We start from the raw sequence: 26,413 nt of genomic DNA on the forward strand, positions 1-26,413 counted from the left end.
TTTGTGTGTTTGGCTTTGTGGCATCATATATCTGAAAACTATTTGTTCACCAAATAAAAAATGGCAACAAATAAATCTATTATATAGGAAGTCCGATATTCTAGCATTCCATCTCCAGATAACGGCAGACCATCAAGTTATTTGTCTGAGGTATTGGCTGAATTGCAGTTTGGAAGCTGCTGCTCTAAGACTATGGCTGAAATCCTGTTTAGCATAAGCCACAACTAGAGTAAGCTCATTGAATCAGTGGAATGTAGGGGGGGGATTGAGTCCTCAAATTTGATTCATTGGACCTACTCCAGTTGCAACTTCCTATACTAAGCATACATGTCTTTATTTAGCATGCAACTTATACACACACACACACACACACACAGAGAGAGAGAGAGAGAGAGAGAGAGAGAGAGAGAGAGAATTTCCCCAAAAATAAGACAAGGTCTTATATTAATTTTTGCTCCAAAATACATTAGGGCTTATTTTCAGGTTATGTTTTTTTTTCATGTGCAACAATCTACATTTATTCAAATGCAGTCATGTCATCTGGTTGTTGCACAATGAAGAGTGGAGTTTCACTTAACTGGGGCTTATTTTGGGGGTAGGGCTTCTATTATGAGCATCCTGAAAAATCATACTAGGTCTTATTTTTGGGGAAACAGGCCGCACACAGACACACCCCGAGATATGGACAGATATCTGTATTTCTGGACAGAAACATTTTTACATTTGATTCTGATTCTCCTAAGAAAAGACTACAGCAGAATGAAACATTTTGTATCTATACCCTAAGTCTAAGTGTGGAGTGCTATCTTTTTCAGATGACTAGTATTTTATTGAAACAGTTGTTACTATAATGCAAAATTTAAAAGCCAGTATTATCTGTCCTACCACAATATAAACCCAGTGCATGTAGACGAGATGAAAAAATGAGAAATTCCACAAGATTCCTCTGTGTTCCAGACAATTTCTGGTTGAGAAATCAAGATTCAGATAACTCCAAACAGATACTGTACTACAGGAATTATTAATAGCATCACACTGATTTAATCTAACCAGTTGTGGGGGGGGGGGGCAGATGCCAGAAGTCCTCAGTGGTAGAGGCTTTAGGTAGAAAAGCAGCTTGCAAAATTTATGGGTATTTAACATGTCCTAAATTAGGTGCAGAAATGAAAACTGTCTTTACTTTTGGAAGTTGTCTTTACTTTGATAATTTGATGCTCCACTTATATAAATTAAATCATGGGATTTGCAGTCAGTCTTGTGTTTGCCTAAATACTTCTGACATTAATATATCCACACAAGCACCTGACCAGCAAAGACAGGAGGTGCTTGCATAGCAGAAATCTTGTTACAATCTGCGGCTACTCTTAAAAACAGCAACTGTGGTTCTCCTTCCCACACAGGCAGTCATTCACACTGTAGGAAAGTAACATCACTTAAGTAGCCACCACAGGCATGTGACATTGCATATTCACCAAGTTACTGACTTCAGGGTTGTGATCTAGGGAGGCAGAGTACAATGGTAACACAGATCATCTTTAAGGAAACATTACCACTGGCAGGAGAAGGAGCTATTTCCTGTCTGTTTCTTATGGTATGCAGTTGGGGGTCTGTCTTAGTTATAGATCAGAGACCTTGGAACACTTGAAAAATGTTGACCCTTAAACATTGTAAAACTTTCCCTCCACTGGCCAGTTTAACAACAACAAATGGAATATTTTTAAAAACACAAGTCTTAATACCTCAGCTCTCTCACACCATTTACTTTTTGACTCTGAAAAGAATAGCAATTTGCAGATACTTGCGAGGAAAAGCTAGCTGTACTGGAAAGAGATAAGTGCTTTTGCTATGAAACCAAGAGAAGAAAAGAATTTACTGTGACTCAGTGCATCAAATGGAAAGGATAGAACAATAGTGCTTAGTAATCTTATGCCTTAGGCAATGGCATATCTGGTAAATAGTCTGACCTTTAAAAAACAACCAAGTACTCATATAAGAGAAAGCAAAAACTACCTGGTCACTTATTTGAAAAGAAACCATATGTTTTGACAATGAAGTATTTAAACTGATTACTCAGAAAAATTCAATATACACCTATGAACCAATTTCTGCAACACAGGTGGAAACCATTTTCAAAAGTCTTGTCCTGAAAAAAGCTGTGTGAAGTGAGGCCTTGAGCTTTTCCTACCTTATAAGACCCAACTTAATCCTCCATGGAATCATGTATGTAGGCAAGTGACCATATTACAAAGGAGAATTCTAAACTGAATAGTAAGTAGAGACAGCAAGCACCAATTTCTGTAATAACTACAGTTTTCTATTTTCTTCAGTCACAAGAGTCATTTGCAGGCATCTCCAAGTACTGCCTACTTCAATTTGTCTGTATCAGCTCTCTACAACCTGGTGCTCTGCAGATCTATTGGGATGGCTATACTGTCTAAAGATGATGAGACGTTTAACCAGATACTTTTAGAGAACACCAAGTTGGAGAAAGCTGCGTTCTGTCATCATACACCTACACATGCAGTCTTGTGGAGTAATAAACAAGAGTTTAATGTGTGAATAGGCTCTAGGTAGTGGAATGAGGAAAGGCAGGCTCTCCTGCAGTCTAGCACTGGAGTTCCTCTTCTGTTTCTGGGAGACGAGCGCTTACAACAGAACTCTCAGCACTGGCATGGGCAGCAGAACTAAGAACGTCTTCAAAACATCCTCCACTATGGATTGTCCCTCCAACCTTTGTCTGAAAAGAATAAGGGCAGTTAGTAAGTTATTCTGTCTAAATATATTAACTCATTTCTCCCACTTTTCTCAGCTAAACAATGCGCATTATAATCATGAGAATGGGAGTTGTGATCTTAGATGCTAAGAGAGTTCATTTGTGTTATTTTTTGTTTCACCAGCTCACAACGTAGCTAAATAGTGTTAGGTGCTTTCTGGAAGAAAAGGCAGAAAAACAACATCCACTTGCTTGGTGCTAGAAGGTAGGCTGAATCTGAGAATTATGTATTTCTATAACAACTACAAAAATGTGAAAGGCAAGGTGAAAACTAAAATATGCATATTAAACATCAGCATGGCTAAAACTAACTTTCTGTTATAGAATTGGTTCTGTTTCATTCTACAGCTCATAATAAATGTTTTCTAACATTAAAAACTGGTTGATGAGGTATTCTTAAAACTATACGCAAAATCAGTTTTGAATCCAGCTGCCTACTCTCATATATCAGTCTAAACTTCTAAAATCTAAATGCAAGCAAAACAGGAAAGCTATCCTGCTGACAAACATTATTATAAAACATAAGGTTTCAAGATTATCAGGTGACAGTGGTTTATAAATCTGTAGCGCTTAGTCTATTTCCAAGATTTATAAATTTCTAATAGCTCCTAGGGCAATACAGGAGGAAAACAGAAACGTTAGATTAATAAAATAAAAAAAATCCTTTGCAATGTCTGCCTATTTATGACAAGCTTTAGTGAACAGTAGGACTTACTTGTGAGTAGTTATGTATAGGACATTTGTAAACATTAAATTTGGCTGAAAGCTGAATGTACTTGAAAAATTGGAAAAATTATCAGGTGCTGAAAAAGAAAGTGAAGATTTCAGGGAAATCTAAGCAGCATTTGACACAAGTGCCAGGAGAGACTGCTAGGTGTTAACAAAGCCAGCTCCTAATACCATGTTTGTACCATAATACCTCTTGTCATATTTAATTTCATACAAGTTTGTCCCTTCTAAATTGAAAGCATTTCATGAGTATTTTGTTGCTTTCTGTGTTCTGAGCTCAGGCATCTTTCTTTCTAAACAATGTTGAGGTTCTCAGCTGGGTATCACAGACCAGTAATATGACCTTTACTTTACAAATGCTTAAAGTAACCTTTAACAATCTGTGGTGAGTCATCTTTCTTCTTTTGTTGTTATAATCAGCGTATTTTGGATCATATGAATACTAAACTGCGACTGCATTAAGGCTTCCTTAATCTTCCTGAAGATCATTGTAATTACTTGCTTTTAAATATGTTTACAAGGAATATAATACTGTCACAACAAATAAAACAGGCTTGGCAGAGTGCTTGTTAAAGAATGATGTAGTATGATTAATTCTAGTAAATGAGGGAGCCCTGAGTGTGAAGTGCACATACATGCATGTGTGCATCTATCTACACATGCATTTACTCTAAACTTATTTAATCTTGGCTCTTGAACATTGATGCAATCAGGATACTTAACACATGAGAACATGTTTAGACTTGGACTTTGATGATCCTCCAGAAGGAAGTTCCACAGTTATGGTCCAGCTCCAAGAACATCTGTTGCCATTACTAAGAGTAGGGGCATAAATTGTTGATTCAGAAAAATGCTCTGAATTGATCTGAGAAGTCATGATAAGATGAATAACAGAATGCAAGCACAGTAGTTGTTTGGCATTAAGAGTGTACTAACTTGTATACACCCCCTGGAAGGAACAGTACATAATTAATTTTAGCATGAGGTGTAGATACTCAGCCTTTTGCACTATGTTGAGCAAAAGATCCTAAAGAAAACCTAGTACAAACATATCCTTTCTGTTTGTTCTTATTCCTTACCTTAAGGCTTGTGACAGTTGTCTCAACCTTCTCCTCAAAGGATTTGAATGTAGGTGAATTCCTAAAGCAATAAAACCAAAAGAAACATTAACTTTCCTTAATGTAGTCATATTTTTCTTTGCTTCTCAATGTGGCCAGAACTGAAGGAAGGAAGGATGCTTGTCAGAATGCATTCCAGCAATCATAGCATGTACTAGTTTTATATATTTATATTTATAATTGATAAAAACACATAAAATAACTATGTGCAGGCCTAGATCTTGTCACTGTTTTTTCACACCAATTAAATCACTATGCGCTCTTTCAGTGGCTGCAAGAATTCTATGGTTGTTGTGGGTTTTTCGGGCTCTTTGGCGGTGTTCTGAAGGTTGTTCTTCCTAACGTTTCGCCAGTCTCTGTGGCTGGCATCTTCAGAGGACAGCATTCTGAAGCTGGGTATCCAGAGCACAGAGTGCTGTCCTCTGAAGATGCCGGCCACAGAGACTGCCAAAAGGTTAGGAAGAACAACCTTCAGAACACGGCCAAAGAGCCTGAAAAACCCACAACAACCATTAGATCCCGTCCATGAAAGCCTTCACAAATAGAAGAATTCTATGCTATGGAATAGATTCAATAACTGATAGTACAGGAGTTTATTTAAATCCATAAAATACTATCAAAATAATTATTAAATGATTTTGACTAAGATTTCTGCTCAACTAAGCTATTTTTGTTTTATTTCTGCAGCATTTGTTTGATTCATTAATAAATATTACTATCCTTTTCTGTTATCTTTTATTTCTTGGAAATTTTCGTATTGGTAAACTTCAGCCTCAAAATGTTTTCCTTCTGCTTTCCTGAAACAGGAACAGAGCGCTCTCTTTATGAGGACCTTATATCTTATTCTGTCACAAGTCTTTTTCTAACGAAATAAAAATACAGATCAGGGAAGGTTTAAAATGCCCAATTAGCATTCTTTTAATTTGTGTAGTTGCACATAATTCTTCCAAATGCTCACTAAACAGTAAAAGCAGCACGGTCAAGATCATTAAAAAAATAGTCTTAGTGCAAATAATGATAAAACATTTACCTCATAGCAGGCATACTTATGGAATGGCGGATAGAGTAACTGTTTCCACAGCATGAGACAAAAGAAAGAAAATATAAAACTATTAATATAGGTTTCAACTGACCAACGTAAATTTAGTTTATGTGCATATGTGCTTGTGCACACGTGTGTGCACTATATGCTGTTACATTGATTCCAATTTATGCAGAAACTTCTGGGATTTCTGGGGACAGCGAATCCTCAGAGGAGAGTTTTCCACTCAGGTCCTCCTTCTGGCGGAGCTGTGGGACTGTAGTTTGCCCAAGTCCACACAGGCAACAAGCAATGTTAACTCCCATCAGTGGGACATGCTGTAGGTGATCTCAGCTGGCCCCTCAGACTAACTGCATTTCTGGGAAAGAACAAGGCACATAACTCTATACAAATCAACAAAAAATTGCATGACAGTTTCCAAGAGCAGAAGAGTGAGAAGGGACTATGAAGATGAGGATAGGAAAAAGGAAGCACTAGGAAAAAGGGAGAAGAGATATCTTAAAAGAGGCAGCAAGGACCTCACAGACACTTTTGAGCACAGGATCATTGGTCCTATACATGTGTTATGTGTTGATCAGCACATAACACATTCAAGGTTTCTGAGACTGATCAGAAAGCAGAATATGAATCAGGCCAACATTCCACATATTATTTAAATATTGTATCTGTAAATCCATTTTCCATAATAATACTATGAGCTCTTGCCTAGTAAGTTAGTGGCTGAAAACAAGTCAACAGTTATGCAAAAGGCAACAGTTTAAGATGTAAACTGCTGTACGTTTAGTAAGATTTGGATTCATTATCTGATACATGCCAAGTCATGTCTCTAGAAATTGTGCCTTTTGTGTTAGCTGCACAAGATATCAGCCAGTGTTTGCTAATTAATTATTTAATAATTTGTGCATAGTTTCAAGTGCTGAAACTATGCATGCAAATCTGTGCAAGCATATCTCTTTTCCATATACAGAGGACAAAACTGAATGAATGTTGTCCTGTACTTTTATACATATCCTTGAATACTCATAGAAGTTTTTTTAAAATGGAACTGAGAAGTACATGTTTCTTCTCTCTAACTGATCTCCTTTATCAACAGCTTTGTTTTATACTAACATTTTAAAGTTTTCTTTTCAGCCTGTTTGTCAAGATGTGAATTTCTGTATGTATAGTGTTAATAAAATCCAGGTGCCAAATAAAAAATAATCCCGAAAATGAACATGCTTTTAAAATTGAGGCTTGAACAATAGTTTACTATAGTCATTCCAACACAAACAGCTGGCTCTCCAGCTGAGCAAGGTCACTCTACAATAATGTTCTTAACAGCTGAACATATTTTAGAGATTATAACAAAGCATAAACAAAGGATGTATGTCTTATAACTTGCAGTCCTTGTAGTTCAATTCCTTGTAACAACAACATTCTGGTGTTCCAGACCCTTGGAGTTACAGTATCCTGGAGCATCAAATGCTTTACTCCAGAGAGCCTTATTTCTTTAGGGCAGTGGTTCCCAACCTTGGGTCCCCAGATCTACTTGGACTACAACTCCCAGAAATCCTGGCCAGCACATCTTGTGGTAAAGGCTTCTGGGAACTGCAGTCCAAGAACATCTGGGGACCCAAGGTTGGGAACCACTGTTCTAAGGATTGCTAAATTTTACTCAGAAAAATAACATAATTGCAGTGGCAGCCTGCCACATATTAAGCTACGGACCCCTGGAGTGAGAAATTTCTGCAGGAACTACTGAGATTCCTATTTTAAAAAGTCTGGGTATTCCAGGCTTCTGAAACCCCAAGCTTTGTTGTTTATAACTGATAAAGAAAAGGTAATGGTTTGAATAACAGCCAGAAAAGATAGCCAGGGCAAGGAGCAAGGGATCCTAGGAAAGCAACATTTGAGGGGCAAAAACTGCCAGAGGGGGTGAATTTTTTCCTACCTGTTGTGAGTTTATAAATTTTTATGCTTTAGTTTAATCTATTAACTACCTAGCTTGTTAAGATATTTTCATAGATGTGATTAAAGTGAGAGTTCAATTTTTATAACTTAGAAGGTATGCCTTTAATTTTTTTAATATTTACTATTCTGTAACACTTTAGGTACAGTCTTATTATTATGGAATATATAAGTAACTAACAAAACTTTAAAATGTTCTAACCAAAATTAATATGATATAATGAAGTCATATTAATTTTGGTTAGAGCATTTTAAAGTCTTGTTAGTTATATTTTCCATTTAGTTCATTTCATTTTTATAGATAAGATTTTTTTTAATCATTAGACAGTCAACCACATACACAGTTTATATCTGCTTGCATGTGCCTGTTAAATAAAAAGAAGGCATTTTTTTGAACATTTGGTTTATTTGTCTTGCATGGAACAAATACATTAAAGGATGTTCAGAAGAACGGAGAATTGTACAAGATGCAGAGAATTCCTTTGGATCATACTGGAATCAACCTTTTTGAGATAAATACCAGCCGATACCAGGCTTCTGATTTTTTCCTGGGGGTCTATGAAGTTCTGTAAGACTCTTAGGGAGAGGTTCAGGTGTCAGTTTATCTGACCTGACACATTCACTTTCACTTCAGCAGATTGAACTTTCTTTTTGATAAAGCCCAATTAGCTTTACGTTCTACACTGATGTGTAAGAGACTAGAGAGAGCAGGTGGATTTAGGTAGCTTTAGAGAATAAGAATTTCTGTAACAAATTAAGATCTAAAATCATGATATGAAATTGTTCTAAGATGCTGGCTTGTATTGAAGCTAGTAATCATCATTCTCCAGTCCAAATTAAACAGAAAACTGTATTTGTAAACATATGGATTTGTCATAAGAAGCAAGGACAGGTTAAAACTTGGTTGTGTGTTATTATATGCCATCAAGTCATTTCAGCTTACAGCAATCCTACAAACCAATTGAAATCTCTCAATTTAAGACCATAGTTTCCATAGTGAATCAATCCATCTCAGTTTAGGCCTTACTGCTTTCCTACTGCTTTTCACTTTTCCTAGCATTATTGTCTTTTCCAGTGAGTCTTCCTTCCTCATGATAGGTTCAAAGTATCAAAGGCTCTGCTTAGTCATTTCAGCTTCTAGTGAGACTTCAGTAAAGTTCTCTTCCAACATCACATTTCAAACAGATTTGTTCAAAATATAAATAGATCTATTTGCTTTTGAGAAACACATTTTGAATGCCTTCATCATACGAAATGAGAACTAACCTAATTAAAATGCCTTATGGAGTTTTCTTCAGAGACTTAGTTTAAATAATAATTTCTAATCTTGCACCCCACAGAAGGAAAAACATATTGCATCGTTTTACACAAAACAAACTACATCAACTACAGCAACAACAGACATTTCTCTTACCCAAGTGAATATGACCTGGAAAGCCAGCATAAGGAAAAAGGAAGAAGAATTGATTACAGGTATATTGTCACTGAAACGATGTTTTAAAACTTGACACTGAATATGGAACATCAGGAAGAATGCATTATTTTGCTTAGTGTTCATGCACTAATGCAAAGCCTGCAAACTCTGACAACATCCAGATTGGTCATGTGGTCAGTAGGTATGTGTAGAAATGGTGTGTGTCTGGAGGCCACAAGAGTAGACCATCAACATTCCAAGTATGGAAGCAAGCTATTATGAAGATCCTTTTTGCCTAACTAGAAAACCCACAAAGACGGAATTGCTCAAAAGCTGAGAAAATACTCAGTTTTCACTTCACATAGTGGTATTTTCAAATTGCCATTTTTCATAATCTAAGTATGTGCATGCTAAATGCTGGTAAGTCACCTAAAAAACTGCTTGTAGCCATACTGAAAAATATGGTGAGCTCCTTGCTGCCACAACCAGCTGCAATCTCAGATTGGGTTGATGACAGAACATAATTCAGTTTGCAAATGTAGCTCCCAAAAGACTGCCAATTAGCTATGAAATTCTAAGTAATTCATGCCTATTACTGAAGCCATCACATTCCACATGCAAATTCATGTGCACAGAACTACTTAACATAAATAGCCCTGGTCCATGACTCTCTTAAAGAAGTGAAATGGAACAGAAAACACGTAATTATTATTTTATGCCTAAAAACCATATTAATATTTAAGGAAGGGTATTGAGAGAAGAGAATATACTGTATGTGTATCTCCATCTAAATAAATAATACACAAGGGATGTTTCAAAGACTTCCAATTCACTGTTTCTGTTCAATCAAACTGACTGCAACAGATGCAATTTCATGATTTACTGGTGCCAATTTACTTACAAGATTAATGATCAGAGCAGATTATGAAGCAGAATTAAAAGCAAGGGTGTGCTAGAAGCACTAGGAATTGTTTGCTGTGTGAGGGTTAATCTACCAAATACTGCTGCTGTGCATATCTTAATGCAATAGGACCTGTATTAAGCAAAATCAATTGGAGTAAATGGAAGTTGTGCAGTGGTGATGCTTGGTGGAGTTCACCCTTGGCAAATACAGTTTGATACAACATGTTCAGTTAGTGGTTTAAAAAGTGACAGTTCCTGCAAAGGCAAATGCCCTGCTGATCTAAACTAGATTAGCAAATAAATTCAAAAGCATGCTGCTTGTATACTGCCCATCAGCGCTTAAAGCACTCTCTCAGCGGTTTACAATTTTAATTATGCAAGCTATGCATTGAACACACCCACCCAGTGAACTGGGTACTCAAGTTACTGACTTTGGAAGGGTGGAAGCTAAATGAACCCAGGTGGTGAGCAGTTTTGGCTGCAATGCTGCAGTTTAACTACTGCGCCATGAGACCCCTTGGTGGTGGGAACCTTGTTGCATCCTGAACTTGGTTACTTCGTAAATAGTGTCAAAGAAATTAGAAATTGTTACCAATTTTTCATTCTTCATCTAAGGAACACATACTATTTTTGATTCGATAGCAAATGCTGCACTTCCTTATCTAATTAAATGTCTATTTAATTCCTAGCTTTTCTTTTTTGACATCTTCACCCTCATTTATTAAGGATCCATTAAGAATAACAGAGGGAAGAGGACCATTGCCACAGGGCTTCTGTGCCCAGTTGGAGATCCAACTCTCTGCATCAGCATCCCAAGTGAGAAGAGACAGTAGAAGCAAAAGCTTTTGCAGTGTTATATCTCCTATTGAATACACCTTGTAATGAGTGACTGAGTGAGAACCACTGTCTCTCACTCATTCACTACAAAGCCTTTAATCCTCCCAATGGCCACTTCAAGTTCCTTATGCCTGTGACCCTCCAGAACAGCAGAAACTTTCTTCTGGAGTCTCAAGTGCTTACTCTGCTACAAATCTAATGTGAGGGATACTGAGGCCAAAGATTTATGTTTGGGGTCATCTCTAGGGCAGGAAACCAAAATATGTATTTCCTCAGATTTTGCACAAGGTGTCTAGTCTTTCTACAAGCTTCACCCATTTTAAAATTTTAAAAAAAACCTCTCAGGCTTCATTTGTGAGGGGGGAAAAGCTTTAAGCTCAAGTATGCTCATAGTTTGAATCCCACCTCTTCACTTGGTTGTACCCACCAGTAAAATGTGACCCTCAAAATTTTTCAGAAATTGAATTTAGCTCTTGCTGTAATGAAAGTTATCTTTCCTGAAAGTTTGTCACGAAATATCCTTTACATTCAGATACATATAGTATTTACACTGAAATGATTTACTGAGGAATAAGTTACACTGAGTTTAATATTGTTTAGAGCAAAACCCTATTATTGACTTATGCTGGTATATGAGAACATAATCAGCAGCTTGTTAATGAGTGGCAGTTTACTGTCACAACTTATGCAATGTAAGTGTAAATTGACCAGAGGATTCTGATCATTAAATGATGGGCAGGTTTCACAGATTAAATACTGCAAACACTACTCCATTATCAGGTCTTATTTCTCAAACCTATTGAAATAAATCCAGACAGACTGCTCTAAATCGAACAATAAATGAGTGACCTTGACATACCTTGTTATGTATAGCACAGCTCAAACCTAAAGGCTCTGGGGACGAAGGCACAGGTCTGTATTGCCTTGGCCTCTGAACATTTAGGGGAGTTAAAAAGCAGTTATTGACTCAAAACACTAAGCAATGACTTCTTGGTCTAAATTTATCTTGCCAGGCTAATCATCAAGCTGTAATCAGCCCTTCAGTCTCCCTGCACAAAACCTGCCTTCCAAACTACTTTGGTACATTTCCCTGATAAATTAAATAAAAAATGGTGCTCTCAGATCCAAATTGGCAAGGAAGGTATTCTTTAGGAAGCTATGCTGTGAATAGTAAGCTTGTGAATGAAATAAAACAGACATGCTTTCTGAACTGTCTTAAATTCATTTTAAGTTTTTGACTTCAAAATTCTTCAAGAAGTCCATTTGTCCCAAGTGTGTGGAGCAATTCTGCAATCTTGTGAGGAGTTTCCTGTACCCCTTGGAGTTCCACTTACTCCCAATTTAAAAAAATATAAGGGATATGTTTTTGTTGCCCATTTGAGAACATGAGGGGCCTTTCTCAGTTTAACATTTAAACATTTCACCCTATTTTCAGTTAACTAAATCCACTGTAGCAACTCTTGCAAGTATATAATTACTCCATAGTTTTTTTTGGGGGGGGGGAATTAAGCAAATTAGGGGGTGCTCCCAGCAGATCTGAAAAACAGCTCTCAGTCCTGCTGAGGTTATCTACCCCTTAAAAAGAGGAAGGTAAGGAAAGGAGAGAAGGAATAATAATTGACAGAGAAAATGACTACAAGTTCAATGAGATAATGTGGAGTCCATTTGCTTTGTTTCAGCTGTGAAACAAGGAAATAAGAATGCCAGCATTAACAGATAATTATCAGAATCCTGAAATAAATGGAAGTAAGAGACAGGGATCTCCCCACTACCACCACATATTTAAGTCAACATGAGGTTTTCCACTACAGCCAGGAATGCAGATGCAACTTCCAGGCCATATATGATGTGAATCTGGATTTCTTGTAATTTTTGTTTTATAAATCTGTAGTTCTAGGATGCTCTTTTGAAAACTTAGAAGTAGCTCCCTGGAGGAGCCACTTCACTGAATCATCCTGTACCCTCTTAGTCCAAATGCCTGCCTATAATCAAACCTGCTATTAAGCCGTGGTAAGTGGGATGAGGTAAGGTGGATACAGATTTAAAACAGTTGTCCTATAACCCTGTAGGTCTGAAGAGTGCTTCTTACTAGTCTAATGCAGGGATATTCAACAGTTACTTCTACTTCCAAGTATCACATGCAGAAATCTATTTGCTTACTAGTCTAGGTGACTTACAATATAGCAATGAAACATAATTAGAATTCAATAAAAATCAGATTAAAATAAATAAAAAAAACCTAAACATGTAGTAACTATATACAAAAATAGCCGACAGAACAGATAGCAGCAAAACAGAAACAATTAAGAAAATAATAAAGTGATATCAATTCTGCAGACCAGTCTCTTGAAGATGGTGAAGAGAAGTGTGAAAGACAATGGATTGTTTAACAGAAATCTACTGCCTTGGAAATCTGAAAGAATATGACAATCACTGTATTGGTATTTCCAAGCATAGCATGGAGGCAAATATATCGTCTTCAAACATTTCTGGAAAAGAATTAGGTTAAGGCTTAACATTTTTAGTACCGTTTATGAAATGGAATTCTAATATTCTTCAGCTTTTATGGCAATGTGCTAAGATCTTAAATTAGAGATACTTCCTGAAAAAGTAAAAGTTGGCTGAACAAAAATTTAATTTACATCTCATAAGGATGTGATTCTCTGTGTGTCGTAGTGAATAGAGTAACACACCAGGACTCTGGAGAACAGGGTTCAAATGGCCATGGAAACTCAATGGGGGGGAGTGAAATTGGTAAAACTACTCCTTAAATATTTCACTTACCTTGAAAGCCCTATTAAGGTCATTGCAAGTCGGTTCCAACTTGACCACACAGAACACACACACAAGGATGTAAAATAATAATCAGGTAAGACATGACTGAATTTTCTCCTAGAAATGAATCCCACATTCTGTACCTCATATCTCCAAACTTCTTACTGATGACTGTTCCAACATTACTGATAGCTGCTGTGGCCTTTTGCCCTGCTTGACTCAGAGTCTCCTGTGTCTTCTTATATCTGAAATTAAAGGACACAGTATAAATATTCATTACAATATAAAACAAGATTTAGCCATTAAGCCACAGTAATAAAAAGTTGTCACTGCTGCATGTTAAGATTTGCCACCAAATCATCACTTTTGTATATGAAACTGAGATAGTAGAATGCTAAATTCACTTGACAGAACAGTATAAAAGTAGTATGTCTTTTAATAATAGTGTACTAAATCGTTTTTCAGTTGAAATTTGGGGTGTTGGCATATGGTCCCTGTAACTTGCCATGGTTAATTCTGGTTAACTGACAAGGTAGCAGTTATAACAAGATGAGATATAACAAGATGCTCATCTATAACAAAGCCACTAGCTGAAGTAAAATAATAATGGACTTATGTAAGGATCCATTAAAAATTGGAAATGCAAGTAAGAGGGAACATTTTTTGTGTGTGTCAATCTGCCCACTACCTCTTCTCAAACACTTGGAATTAATAAAAAAAATTGGACCATACCACGTAAGAAGGCAGGTTTTTAAACATCCCTTTCCATTGAAAATGTCTACCTACATGGACATAACAACATATTAGCAAGGTCAATGTGTTGCTGAGGGAAGGTTGAAGCAATGCTTTTCCACACACCAGAGCCCCCCAGACAGACACCACACTGCCTCCCATGCCCAGACCCTAAGCAAAGTACTTGCACTGTGCCCCAGCTTTCACACTGCTTTTTCACCTTGGAACAAATCAAGTCTCCGTCGTTCATGGTTGCTATGCACACAAGCTACTTTTCCCCCAGGTGCCCTGTACTTGTACTCAGGATGCTTCAGAAGAAAGACAGTCTTTGTTCACCAACTGTAGGGAAAACAGAACTTCCAAGAGAAACATTCTGCCTGTCGTGGTTCCATTATCATTCGACCCTGAGCCAATCAAAACACAGCTATTTGTGCCTCAGTGGGGCATCTCTGTTCAGAGGCATAGCTAGGCTGGGGAAACAGTTCAGCCTCATGTTGACAGCAGTAGGTGGCAGAGCCCATGGCCTGGCACAAAAGAAGCTGCTGCCTTGCGCATGCCTGGCACTGTGAAGTCACAAGTAGAGTCACTGCTGCTTTTGCCTGGACGACCTGTATGCCAGTGTGCTCACTCAGGTGTGTAGGCCATGGACCAGAACCATAGAGTGGAACAACAAATAATAACACTAACACTGGGTTTATTGATTGCAGCACCTCAAATTCCTGCAGCTGGGTATATGTAATTTCAATTGTCACTACTATGGGGAATAAACCGAAACTCTAGCAGAATCTATTTCATAATCTGACATTTACTATTCCACTGTAACAAAAAAGTGTGCTGCTTATTTGTTTACATCTATTTTGGACTCCTGGTTTAGGCAAGGTTGCTTCCTTATCTGTGTTTTCCTTATTCCTTTCATGTGTCAGAAAAGAGGTTTGCTTTTAAAAATATTACTGGGCTTTGATTCTTATAATATACCAAATATGGTACATTGGATCACAGTGATGTTGAGGGGTTTCCCTTTGCCCATGAGAGGAAGGCAAGATTCAGAACTGGACAAGAAGCTATGTTTTGCCATATGTGAGAAAAGTAGCCAACAGCAATTTTTTTTTAAAAAAGCAAAGGGTACACAAAAGCAAAACTGAGATTTCCCTGACTTTTTATTCAAAGTTTTTTTTAATAAAAAATAATTAATTTTTATCCAAAATATTATTTAAAGCCTCCTTGTATTTAAGTGAGATGAGCTGGGCCTTCAGTGATTATGAATGAGGAGAGGATGACGCACCAAGAAAGAGCTCTTGCTGTTTTGGTTTCTGTCTTGTGGGCTTGTTGCCTCTCTTTTTATTCTTGCATATTTCCTCATGTGGTTAAAGACAAAGTTTATCCTTCCCAATCCTTTATACCAATGTAAGTTAGAAAAACAAGGAAACAACTAGAATTATGTGATGCATTCCTCATCAGTAGGCTGTTCCAAATACAGTTTCTTTCTTTTTACATGTATCAACATTCCTATGAACAGTAATACTTGAAAAACCTCTAGGTGGCCCTCAGTACAACTCTAGGTATGTCGACTCTGAAGTAAGCCTCTCTGAATTCAATGGAACCCATCTGCAATTAAATGTATAAAAAGTGCAGCCTTAGGCTTTTAAAAGGTACAAATTCTTCTCAGTCATTTTGCAAGCCTTAAACCTTTTCCAAAGACCATTCCCTGAAAAAACAAAATGCATGAGAAATAATTCCTTTCTGCCTACATGTATGAATCAGTTCACTAAATATCATAAGGTGCTAAAAGGTAAAGGTAAAGGTTCTCCTTGACAGTTTTAGTCCAGTCGTGTCCAACTAGGGGGCGGCGCTCATCCCGCTTTTCAAGCCATAGAGCCAGCGCCTGTCCGAAGACAGTTTCCATTGTCACGTGGCTAGCATGACTAGGGAACGCTGTTTTACCTTCCCACCAAGATGGTACCTATTTACCTACTCACATTTACATGCTTTCGAACTGCTAGATTGGTAAGGAGCTGGGACAAAGTGACGGGAGCTCACTCTGTCACATGGATTCGATCTTACGACTGCTGGTCTTCTGACCCTGCAGCACAGGCTTCTGCGGTTTAGCCCACACCGCCACCATAAGGTGCTACAGTAATGCTATTTCCTGCCACCGAAAAAACAATACTGCATTCTTTTATCCATTTACTAGAGAGTAAGCTCACTATATTTAGCAAGATTAACTTCTAAGTAAACATGTATATGATTGTAGTGCTAACAAGTATATCCTTCTGCATTTAGAAGTACCATAATATCTAATTCTGGGGGGTCATGCTGCTTCTGAAAGCACCCTTAAAAAATCCCACCAGCATGCTCCACTCCTGAATTTCACTGACAAATGGGGGGAAAAATTAAAACATTTAAAAATAACAGTTTTGTCTGCTTTCAATGCAGGGGTTTGCCACTTATTTTAAGCGGCTTGTAGTAGTTCAATATTAGTTTTATATGCTTTGTTACGATTCAACTACAATGCATTTAAGGCAAGCAATGTTTCCCTCAGTTGCTCCTGAATTTCAGTATCAGGGACAGGGGGGATGCACCCCCACATCACCTGCTGCAATTACTCACCCTGATCTATATTTTAAGTCGTTTCTTAGCAGTGATGACAGAGGTGACCCAGTTCTGGACAGAGCCAACTGAAGACAATTCCACTATTCCAAGTGACCAATGCTTAGCTGCCTTCCTGATCTTATGTATCCTACCGCACATCTCTCTTTCTCTGCTTATCCTAACTCAGCTTTGTCTGCCCTCTCCTCTGTTCCATTAGCTGCCACTATTTAAGACTACTATGGCAGCAGTCGCCAACTTTTTTGGGACCGTGGACCAGCTGAGCCTCTGAGGAAGGCACCCCCCGCAGGTGCACGCACGCTCTCAGGCACATGGGGAAAGCGGTGGGGGAGCGCCCACCTGCCCACACCTGGCGTGGGTGCTCCCCCACCCCTTTGCGCATGCACAGGGGCACCTACCTGCCTGCCTGCCCACCCACCCACCCACCCCTTCGCATGGACACTCGGGTGCATGCGCAAAGTGGTGGGAGAGCGCCCACCCGCCAGCGTGAGCACTCCCCCACCCCTTCGCACATGGGCACCTGCACACCTGCCCACCCACCCCTTCCCGCAGGCACTCGGCACTCAGGCACATATGTGAAGGGGTGAGGGAGCACTCATACTGGCGCTGGCATGCGTGCACGTGTGCAAAGCAGCTGTGGGGAGGGGAGTGCATGCGGGGGGGGGAGGAAGTCTGTCTTCGCAGCCAATCCGGCTCAGGCCATGGACCTGGGGTTGATGACCTCTGTACTATAGTATGTAGTTTCCCCATATATGCTAGCTGCTAATTATTTTATATGTACTGAGAGATTTTATGTAGAAAACAGTAAAAAACATTACAATTCACCAGCACACTGAAGAGAGATCCAGTATAGAATTCTACTGCCTCTTTTTGTATAGTGTGTAGGAAGGCACCAAGACAAAGGAAACAAGAGTTAGCACCAAAGCACAAAAACAGGCTGTATTAAGCACATAGCAAACCACAACAGCGGAACGAATCTGTGTAAGCTTGGAACAGGGTTGGATTGGTTCAGATCTCCACAGAGCCATGAAAATTCACTGAATGGTCATTGCACATCTTTACCTGCCTCACAGGCATACATTATATGAGGATAAAATTGGAATCCGCAGTGTCCTTTACAGCTCCTTGGAAGAAATAGGGACACAAATATGATAATTAAAGAATGGTTGATCATTTAATTAACTTTGTTTAGTGTAATGGTTCTTCAAGGATTTCTTGAGGAAATCCAGACAACTGCTGAAAGCAGTTCTCTTAAATTAGCCACATTATGCATGGCATTTTTGAACAATCTTCTTAAAATCTGCACATGACTGTTTATAGGACATGCTCTGACTTGTTACACTTGCATTCTTCATCAGTGCTGCTAAGCTGCTTTAAAATCCAGAGATTAGATATTTCATCACTAATCTATTTGCTGAATATGCTTCATCTCGCAACTCTCTGTTCCTATTTACTGTCCAGCGGTATATACAGTGGGCCCTCGACTTACGAACTTAATCCATTCTGGAAGGATGTTCGTACCTCGAAAAGTTTGTAAGTCGAAGTACCATTTCCCATTGAAATGCATGGGAACGGAATTAATCCGTTCCAGCATTTCAAAAAACACACACAAAAAAACAAAAAAAAAAACATAAAAAATAAAAAGAGCAAGTCCCACGTTGGGACTGCAAAAACTATCTCTCTCACACACACAAAACCAGAGAAACATAACCCCCCAAGTCCAAACCCACCCTCCAAAACCCACACAGAAAAGTTTTTAAAAAAAGACTTACCAGCCCAAAGCCTGCCAGTGTTCCGCTGCCTCCACGCGGCTGGAGGTGAGCGGCCAAGCACCCGGCCAGCTCTAGCCTCCCAGTGCTGTATGAGCTTCGGTTGCTCCGAAGCCAAAAAGGCAGGGAGAAAGGGCGGGAAGTTCGAATTTCCTGCCCTTCCTCCCTGTCTTTGAAGCTTTCAAAGGGCTTCCTCCGATGTCGGGGGAAAGCCCTTTGAAACCTCTGAAGGCACCGATCGCGGCGGCAGGGACCTGGTTAGGAAACACTAAGAGATTCTTAGGGGGTTTTGTTTTGTTTTTTTAAAATACGGAAGCTTTGACATCTTCCTAAATTTCTTGCAGGATGTCACTTTAAATGCCAAGCTAATATTCTGTGAGGAGGAATTTGCACCTGCATAAATCCAGATTTGCCTTTTATAGCGGATGAGTAAAGAAGTCTGGTATAGAAAACAAAGGCTGGCATCTGAATGAGTTACATGTTATGTCAAACAGAATGGTGTACACAGTTGTTTTTGAGCCAAGAAGTAACCAACATTTTAAAACTGAAGAGGAGCTTAGGTGATCTTGTAGCGATCAAAACAAGAACCCAAACTTTATCAAAGTCAAGGACCTTTCCCACTCTATGCATACACTTCCTCTTCAATGCTGACATTATAATTAATTTGGCAATATAGTTTTCTAAATGAAGGATTTCTCTTTCAGAGACAGTTACTACATGATTTGAAAACGTATGGAATGAACATTTTTATACTTAAAACTTTAGGCCTTGCAAATTAAATTGCTGACAGAACAGAAGCAGCCTGGGATTTAAATAATCATGTTTCCCCACAGAGCGTACTGTGGAAGTCAAATGGAATTATAGTTTGTCCAAAGGAATTCAACACACGCTGTATTCAACAAACAGTGCTCATTGAATAATCCACCCTGTAAGTTCTGCTTCTTTGTTTGATCTGTGCATCACAGATGGACAGGTTCCACAATAAATATATCCCCAAATCATAAAAGGTATCCATACATCCTTGCCTTAAACAAACATGTTAAGTGTAACACTAATATGTAGCTGAGAAATTAATCCAAAATTCTTTCCATTGAATAGTGACAGTAATTATATTGTATTTTAATTGTATTTTAATTGTATTTTAATCATTTTATCTTTTATTGTATTTAACTTTAATTGTTGTGAGCCGCCCAGAGACCTCTGGGTAGATTGGGCAGCATAGAAACAAAATAAAATAAAATAAAATAAAATAAATTATAAGAGAAATGCTGTTTGGCTGAAGAGTGTTTTAATAGAGATTTTCAGTATTGTTATGTCTTTAATTGTTTTTTAATATTATATTTTATGGTGTTTTTAATTATGACTATTTGTGTTGTTATATAAATTAAAGGAAGGAAGGCAACTTCAACTGACTGTGAGCTGCCTTGAGCAACTTATGATGAGAAAAGTGGCCTATGACAGACAATGATGTCGAACCTTACTTTCTTGCCTGGTGTGTGTATCCCTCTTGCCTCAAAGAAGAGCACACTGCATGGCCCTTTCGTTTTATCCTTCCATTTGCTCTGTGAGATAGGTTAAACAAAACACAGGGACGTGTGCAAGGCCACCCAGTGAGCACCATGTGTCCATGGAAGTTGCAAATCAGGTCACTCAAGTCAAGTCCGGTACATTTGCCACATTATTTATTTATTTATTTATTTATTTATTTATTTATTTATTTATTTATTTATTTATTTATTTATTTATTTATTTATTTATTTAACTTATATGCCGCCCACACTACCCGAAGGTCTCTGGGCGGCTTACAGCATTAACTCTGAGGACCCCTGAAAACAGGACAAACAGCTACACAAAGGAGAAATGGTGAATATGCAGGAAATTTGAACTTACGCAGTAGTAGTTTGCACATCATGCCAGCTCTTGCTGAAGTTCTGTTTCAGTTCATTCATCAGGTTGATCCCCAGCTTTTGTTTTATTTCTACAAGATGCTTCTCTTTAGCAGCTAACACTTGACGCAAAGTTGCAATTTCATCCTTTAGCTAAACAGAATTAACAAACAAAAAGCTCTTCATTGTAAATGCAAAACAGTTTTGGTGATACACTTTCTTCCACAACAGAAAAGCGGTAATACAGGGCATCTTTACTCAGCTACCAAAAACTTAAGGCCTGATGCAGTAAAATACTTCCACATGTATTTCATTTTCATATTTACTAATGAAGCATTGTTTATGAAAGTGATTGTTACATTGGAAAAAAGAACACTATCAAACTGCATATTATGAGTGTCTCATAATGCTCAGGAGCATTTTGCTTTGGAGAAATGAAGAAACTTGCTATGGCTGGCATCTCAGCAGGAGGCAATGCACAATGCAATTCATTTACCTGAATAAACACTGAAGAAAACCAAAGGAAACCCTGCCACCACCCAGTAAGTTGGAAGTAGGGGAAAAAGCAGAATAATAAAAGAACTGAAGGGGTGGTAGGAATGCACAGAGGGAGAAAGTGAAGGAGGTGGCAGAGAAAAAACACCAAGCAGGAAGAAAGAATCAGGTGGCAGCTGAGAAGCAGCCACTGCCATTTATCCGCTTCTTTGGCACAAGTGTCCTTTGACCTGGAAAGGCATTGGATCTTGTAATAACACTCCCAAAACTATTATGTATGTCTCTCTGCTCTAGAATTGATCACTCACAATGGATTCTAGGGCAGAGAGGGGGTGTTGGAGAGGGTGTTTAGGACACAATCGCTCCTAAACGCCCTCTCCAGCACAGAGCTCGGCCTGCGTCCTTGTTTAACCAGGACCTATGACAATGAAGCAAACTAGAAGGCTAGAGAGCAAGTGGAGACGAAAACCGATGGTTTATAACCGAGATGCTGTCAGCATCTAACCTTTACCTTGCTAAGGTAAGGGCTGCTAGCAGAGTACATCTTGTTGACCGGATAAGCGAAGCTTCAAATCAGCAGGTGGAGCTTTTCCGTATAGTCCGCGACCTCCCTCTAGTATCTCACCAGACCAATTTGCAGCATTTAAAAAATCTAAAGTGGAGGCCATCCGTCAGGAGACCTCTCCTTTTTTGGACACAGTGGATCGAGCAGAGATGTCCAGTACTCCACCTTGCCCAGTGAGTATTGATTTCTTTCATCCTGTGACGCCAGATATTGTGGACAAAGCGCTTGATCGCTGTTGAGCCACCACCTATCCCTTGCCCCCTGCCCAGCTGAGCTCATCAAAGTAGCCAGACCTATAACAATGGAATGGGCCACAGCAATAATTAATGGGTCTTTCCTGGAGGACAAGGTTCCTCTTGCCCTCAAGGAGATACTCATTAGGCCCATAAGGAAGAAATCTAGTTTGGCGGCGGACAATATTGGCAACTACAGGTCCATCGCCAATGTTTCTTTCATTAGAAAAGTGGTGAAGAAGGTGGTGGCTGATCAGCTTCAGGTTCATTTGGATGAAACAAATGCCCTGGATCCGTTCCAGTCAGGATTCAGACCATGTTATGGTACAGAAATGGCATTGGTTGCCCTGTTGGATGACCTACTGAGGGAGGCCGACAAGGGTAAAACGTCTCTGTTGATCCTCCTCGATATCTCAGCGCCTTTGATATCGTGAACCACGGTATCCTCCTGAGGAGGCTCTCCGAGTTGGGAATTGGTGGCCTGACACTCGGCTGGCTCCGATCCTTCTTGGAGGACCGTCCTCAGAGAGTGCAGCTTGGAGAGAGGGTATTGGCCCCATGGAGCCTCAATTGTGGGGTTCTGCAAGACTCGATTATCTCTATATGAGGCCGCTGGGAGGGGTCATCAGGGGGTGTGGAGCATCGTGCCATCAGTATGCTGATGATACCCAGCTCTATCTACATCTCCTTTTCTATAGCCACAGTGGATGCCGTTCTGTCCCTTCAGCGCTCTTTGGAGACTGTACTGGAATGGATACAGGAGAATGGGCTGAGGCTGAACCCAGACAAGACGGAGGTTCTGAGGGTGGGTGGCCCCACCATCAGCAGTTTGGGAAACTCCATCTCATTGGGGGGGGGGTGTGACTCTCACTGCGAAGACTGAGGTTCGCAGCTTGGGGATCCATCTGGACCCGGTGCTCACCATGGAAACTCAGGTGGCGTCAGTGGTCCGCTCCGCCTTTTTCCATCTTGGCAGATTGCCAAGCTGCGCCCCTATCTCGATGCACTTGTAATCTTGAGGTTAGACCACTGTAATGCACTCTACGTGGGGCTACCTTTAAGATTGATGCGGAAGCTTTAGATGGTGCAGAATGCGGCGGTCAGACTTAGTGGGGTGAGAAAACATCATCATATCTCTCCCACTCTGGCCGCTTTGCATTGGCTGCCTGTTCATTTCCACGTCGATTTCAAAGTTTTAATGATTACGTATAAAGCCTTAAATGGTTTAGGACCTCGATATCTGCGGAACGCCTCCGCCCACCTAAATCTACCCATATCACTTGATCTAGTCAGGAGGTGCGACTGAGGAGCCTAACGCTGAGGGAGGCCCGAAAGGAAAAAACAAGAAACCGGGGCTTCTCGGCAGTGGCTCCTCATCTTTGGAATAACCTCCCTACAGAGATATGTATGGCCTCCTCGCTGGGTATTTTAAAAAATCAATTGAAAACCTGGCTGTTTAGGCAGGCATTCCCTCCAGGCACTACTTGATTTATTTTTTCTCTTTATTTTCCATCTTGAATGATTGTTTATTGTTGTTGTAAATCACTGTTACTTTTAAATTGTTTTATTTACTTGCTGTCAGCAGCCCAGAGTAGTCTATGACTAGATGGGCGGGGTATAAGTATAATAAAATAAATAAATAAAATAAAATAAAATAAAAATAATAAAAATAAATAAATAAAATCGAATGCTAAGAACAGTAACAGCAAACCTGGCATATTTATGTGTGCCTAAGTACAATCATGATGGTCTTTAATCAAAACACTACTCAAGGACCATGATTTACGTTTTTTTAAAAATAATAAATATAACCAGTGATAACCCCTTCCAGTCAATCCCTGATGTTTTCCTCTTCTCTCTTTACTGTGAGTCACTCTGTTTTCCATCTTGTTGCAGCTGTTTATTTATAATAATTAATATATTTATATATTTTATGTTGTACACCACCTAGAGTGGTCGTAACTGACTAGATAGGCGGGATATAAATTCAATAAATAAATAAATAATAATAATAATAATAATAAAACCAGTCTAAAATCTAGAACATAATGTAGAAAATGCCTATACCATGCAGTATCACGAAACACTGGTACACTGCTACCACAGCGAGAAAATTTAAAAAGTATCAAGAACATCACAACTGTGCCCGTGCAAATTTGCATATGACCATTTATTTAAAAGTATGCAATTTCTGGATTAACAATAAATACAGAAACAGCTGTGACATGTCTAGAACAGCTAGGCAGCAATAATAGTTCAATAATAGTTTCAATCAAAGGATCTTTATACATGGCTCCAGTGAGCTAAACACACTGCCATTGAATGGATCTGCATGTAGACATGTATGGAGCAGATGGCTGTGAAATAATCTTCCCTTTTAAGAGAAGCTTTTTAGGTTAACAATGCAGATCTGGCTCTCACCAGTATAAGCCAATAAAGCAAGAAGTCATCTTAGCAAGAACCAGCTTGGCAAAGGGCAAACATTTATTTCTACGTTGCTTATAATAAAAACATTTAAATTAAAGAGAGCGGTCAATTAATTTGTTCAAGTAAACCAGGACACTGCAGGGTGGGGGAAGAAACGAGTGGAAATAGCATTCACTGACTGAAACCCAGCAGTAAGTCGAAACTACAGTAGGCCCACTGAATCAGTGGGGATTTGGTGAGTTTGCTATTCTAATCACATACTGGATTTCAGCCACTACATTTTAAAATACTGTACCTTTGGAAAACCTGATCTAGTTTATTAAAGTAGTATCTTCTTTAGCTATCTTGTATAACAACTGTCATTAAATGAAATATATTATACAAAGAATAACATGAAGTTAAGATTAAAAATTTTAAAAGTAATTATATTAAGGTAATTCTATACATAGATTTGTCCAGCAAAGGACTGGTGTATGTGCACATATATACTGAAGAATTTAACTGTTAGTAGGTATCTGTAATTTTTATGTGTAAATAAAAAATTTCCACATAGATTGCATGAAAGATAATAGCTATATACATAGGATGAAATTATCTCCATTCAGAAGTAATAAATTCACATTTAAATACATTTAAAGAGCACTGAAATCTTCACACTCACTGTACAATTTGTCGTTTATTCAGCAACATAAAAATAATAGGGGAAATCTTTTAAAATGTACGCATGTAATTGTGAAACTGAGGTGAGGAATCTCCACTTACCAGAACAGATACAGTTACTGATTTTAGAATATTCTTAAGATGGGAGTGAATCTGTTCTAAGGAGTTTATTACCGAGATATAGAAATATTTTCAAAGCAATTGAGTATCAGTAGGCAAACAAGTCCCACTGGAAGCACAGCAATTACACTAAGGAAGCATGAATTCATTAGAGCTTCAGAAACTGTTAATTCTGAAAAGAATCCAAGAATTTTTAAATGCGAGTCCCTAACACAGTTCCTTGGAACCATATCATTATAAAAGATTTGAACTCTGAACAGTTTAGAACAGTTTTCTAAGGAAAGCTTACCTAGATTCCATAACTGCTAAGACTACAAAGTAATCTATACTGTGACATGTGCCTTCAGGATGAAGGCCTTAACCTCTGCTTACATCAATGAAAATGAACGGTCTGGTGATGAAGATTTATACAGTAAAACATAACACTGCAGATGCCTACTTTTCATCATCTCATTTCTTTACCTTTCTAAATGTAACTTTAAAAGACAAAGGTTAAGGAGAGGGATGGCAGGCAGGTGACCAAATAAATGGAAAGGTTATAATCAAAGTATTCTATTACATTATCAAAAACAGTGTTTGTATAAACAGAACTGAATATATTCTATATTACTTATATAATCAAATTTATATCCAAGCCCCTGCTCCTCCAAATAATCTTATGAAGTATATAAGGATAAAACATCGAAACATGCCCAATACCACAAAAGTGCTTTGTCTAAGATAGATTTAGTACAATACATTACTTTCTTAATAAGTCTATGTAAGAATATTCCTCTTCAATTAAGCCCCTCCTGATGTACACTATTTGGCTAACCAATCACTTTCTAATCAGAGAAAGGCTGAACTCAATTCAATTTGTTCAGAAACCTCTAGGTAGAAATAGTAAATCCTATAGATTATATATACAGTGGTGCCTCGCTTAACGATTACCTCATTAAACAATGAATCCGCTTTACAATTTTTTGCGATCGCTATTGCAATTGCAAAACGATGTTCCTATGGGGAAAATTCAATTCACAACGATTGGTTTCCTGCTTCGGGAACCGATTCTTCACATTACGACCTAAAAACAGCTGATCGTTGAGTTTCAAAATGGCCACCCGCTGTGCAAAATGGCTCCCCGCTGTGTTAAGGACGGATTCCTCGCTATACAGCACCAGAAAATGGCCGCCCTATGGAGGATCTTCGCTGCACGATGAGGTATTTCGCCCATTGGAACACATTGAATGGTTTTCAATGCATTTCAATGGGTTTTTAAATTTCGCTTGATGACGATTTCGCTTAACAGCGATTTTAACGGAACGCATTATCGTCGTCAAGCGAGGCGCCGCTGTAATTCGACAGGTATTCATGGTACTTTATTTGGACAACCAATTGCAAT

The 26,413-nt window shown here is 38.7% G+C and overlaps 1 protein-coding gene and 1 long non-coding RNA gene across 7 annotated transcripts in view; one reads left to right on the forward strand and one right to left on the reverse strand.

The window, feature by feature from the left end:
• Positions 1 to 2,526: 2,526 nt before the first annotated feature.
• The window catches only part of TPD52L1 (TPD52 like 1), a 52,742-nt gene continuing 28,855 nt past the window's right edge, over positions 2,527 to 26,413 (reverse strand). Inside the window, exons 3-9 of one of the 6 annotated variants that reach the window (XM_072997147.2) lie at positions 20,537 to 20,685; positions 13,682 to 13,783; positions 9,024 to 9,038; positions 5,651 to 5,689; positions 4,582 to 4,642; positions 3,489 to 3,576; positions 2,527 to 2,737 (exon numbers count right to left, since the gene is read on the reverse strand). In XM_072997147.2, the coding sequence (XP_072853248.2) occupies positions 3,523 to 3,576; positions 4,582 to 4,642; positions 5,651 to 5,689; positions 9,024 to 9,038; positions 13,682 to 13,783; positions 20,537 to 20,685 (420 nt within the window). In that variant the 3' untranslated portion in view covers positions 2,527 to 2,737; positions 3,489 to 3,522. The remainder of the gene's footprint in view (positions 2,738 to 3,488; positions 3,577 to 4,581; positions 4,643 to 5,650; positions 5,690 to 9,023; positions 9,039 to 13,681; positions 13,784 to 20,536; positions 20,686 to 26,413) is intronic. The other 5 variants (XM_072997150.2, XM_072997137.2, XM_072997158.2 and 2 more) reach the window with 5 other exon arrangements.
• LOC110077564 (uncharacterized) lies at positions 2,669 to 13,523 on the forward strand. The gene is made up of 4 exons (XR_002300304.3): positions 2,669 to 2,759; positions 2,898 to 2,978; positions 8,950 to 9,082; positions 10,616 to 13,523. It is a non-coding gene; the product is annotated as an uncharacterized LOC110077564 (long non-coding RNA).

The sequence above is a fragment of the Pogona vitticeps genome, chromosome 1 (genome assembly GCF_051106095.1).
Source record: "Pogona vitticeps strain Pit_001003342236 chromosome 1, PviZW2.1, whole genome shotgun sequence".
In the NCBI taxonomy this organism is placed as follows: Eukaryota; Metazoa; Chordata; class Lepidosauria; order Squamata; family Agamidae; genus Pogona; species Pogona vitticeps.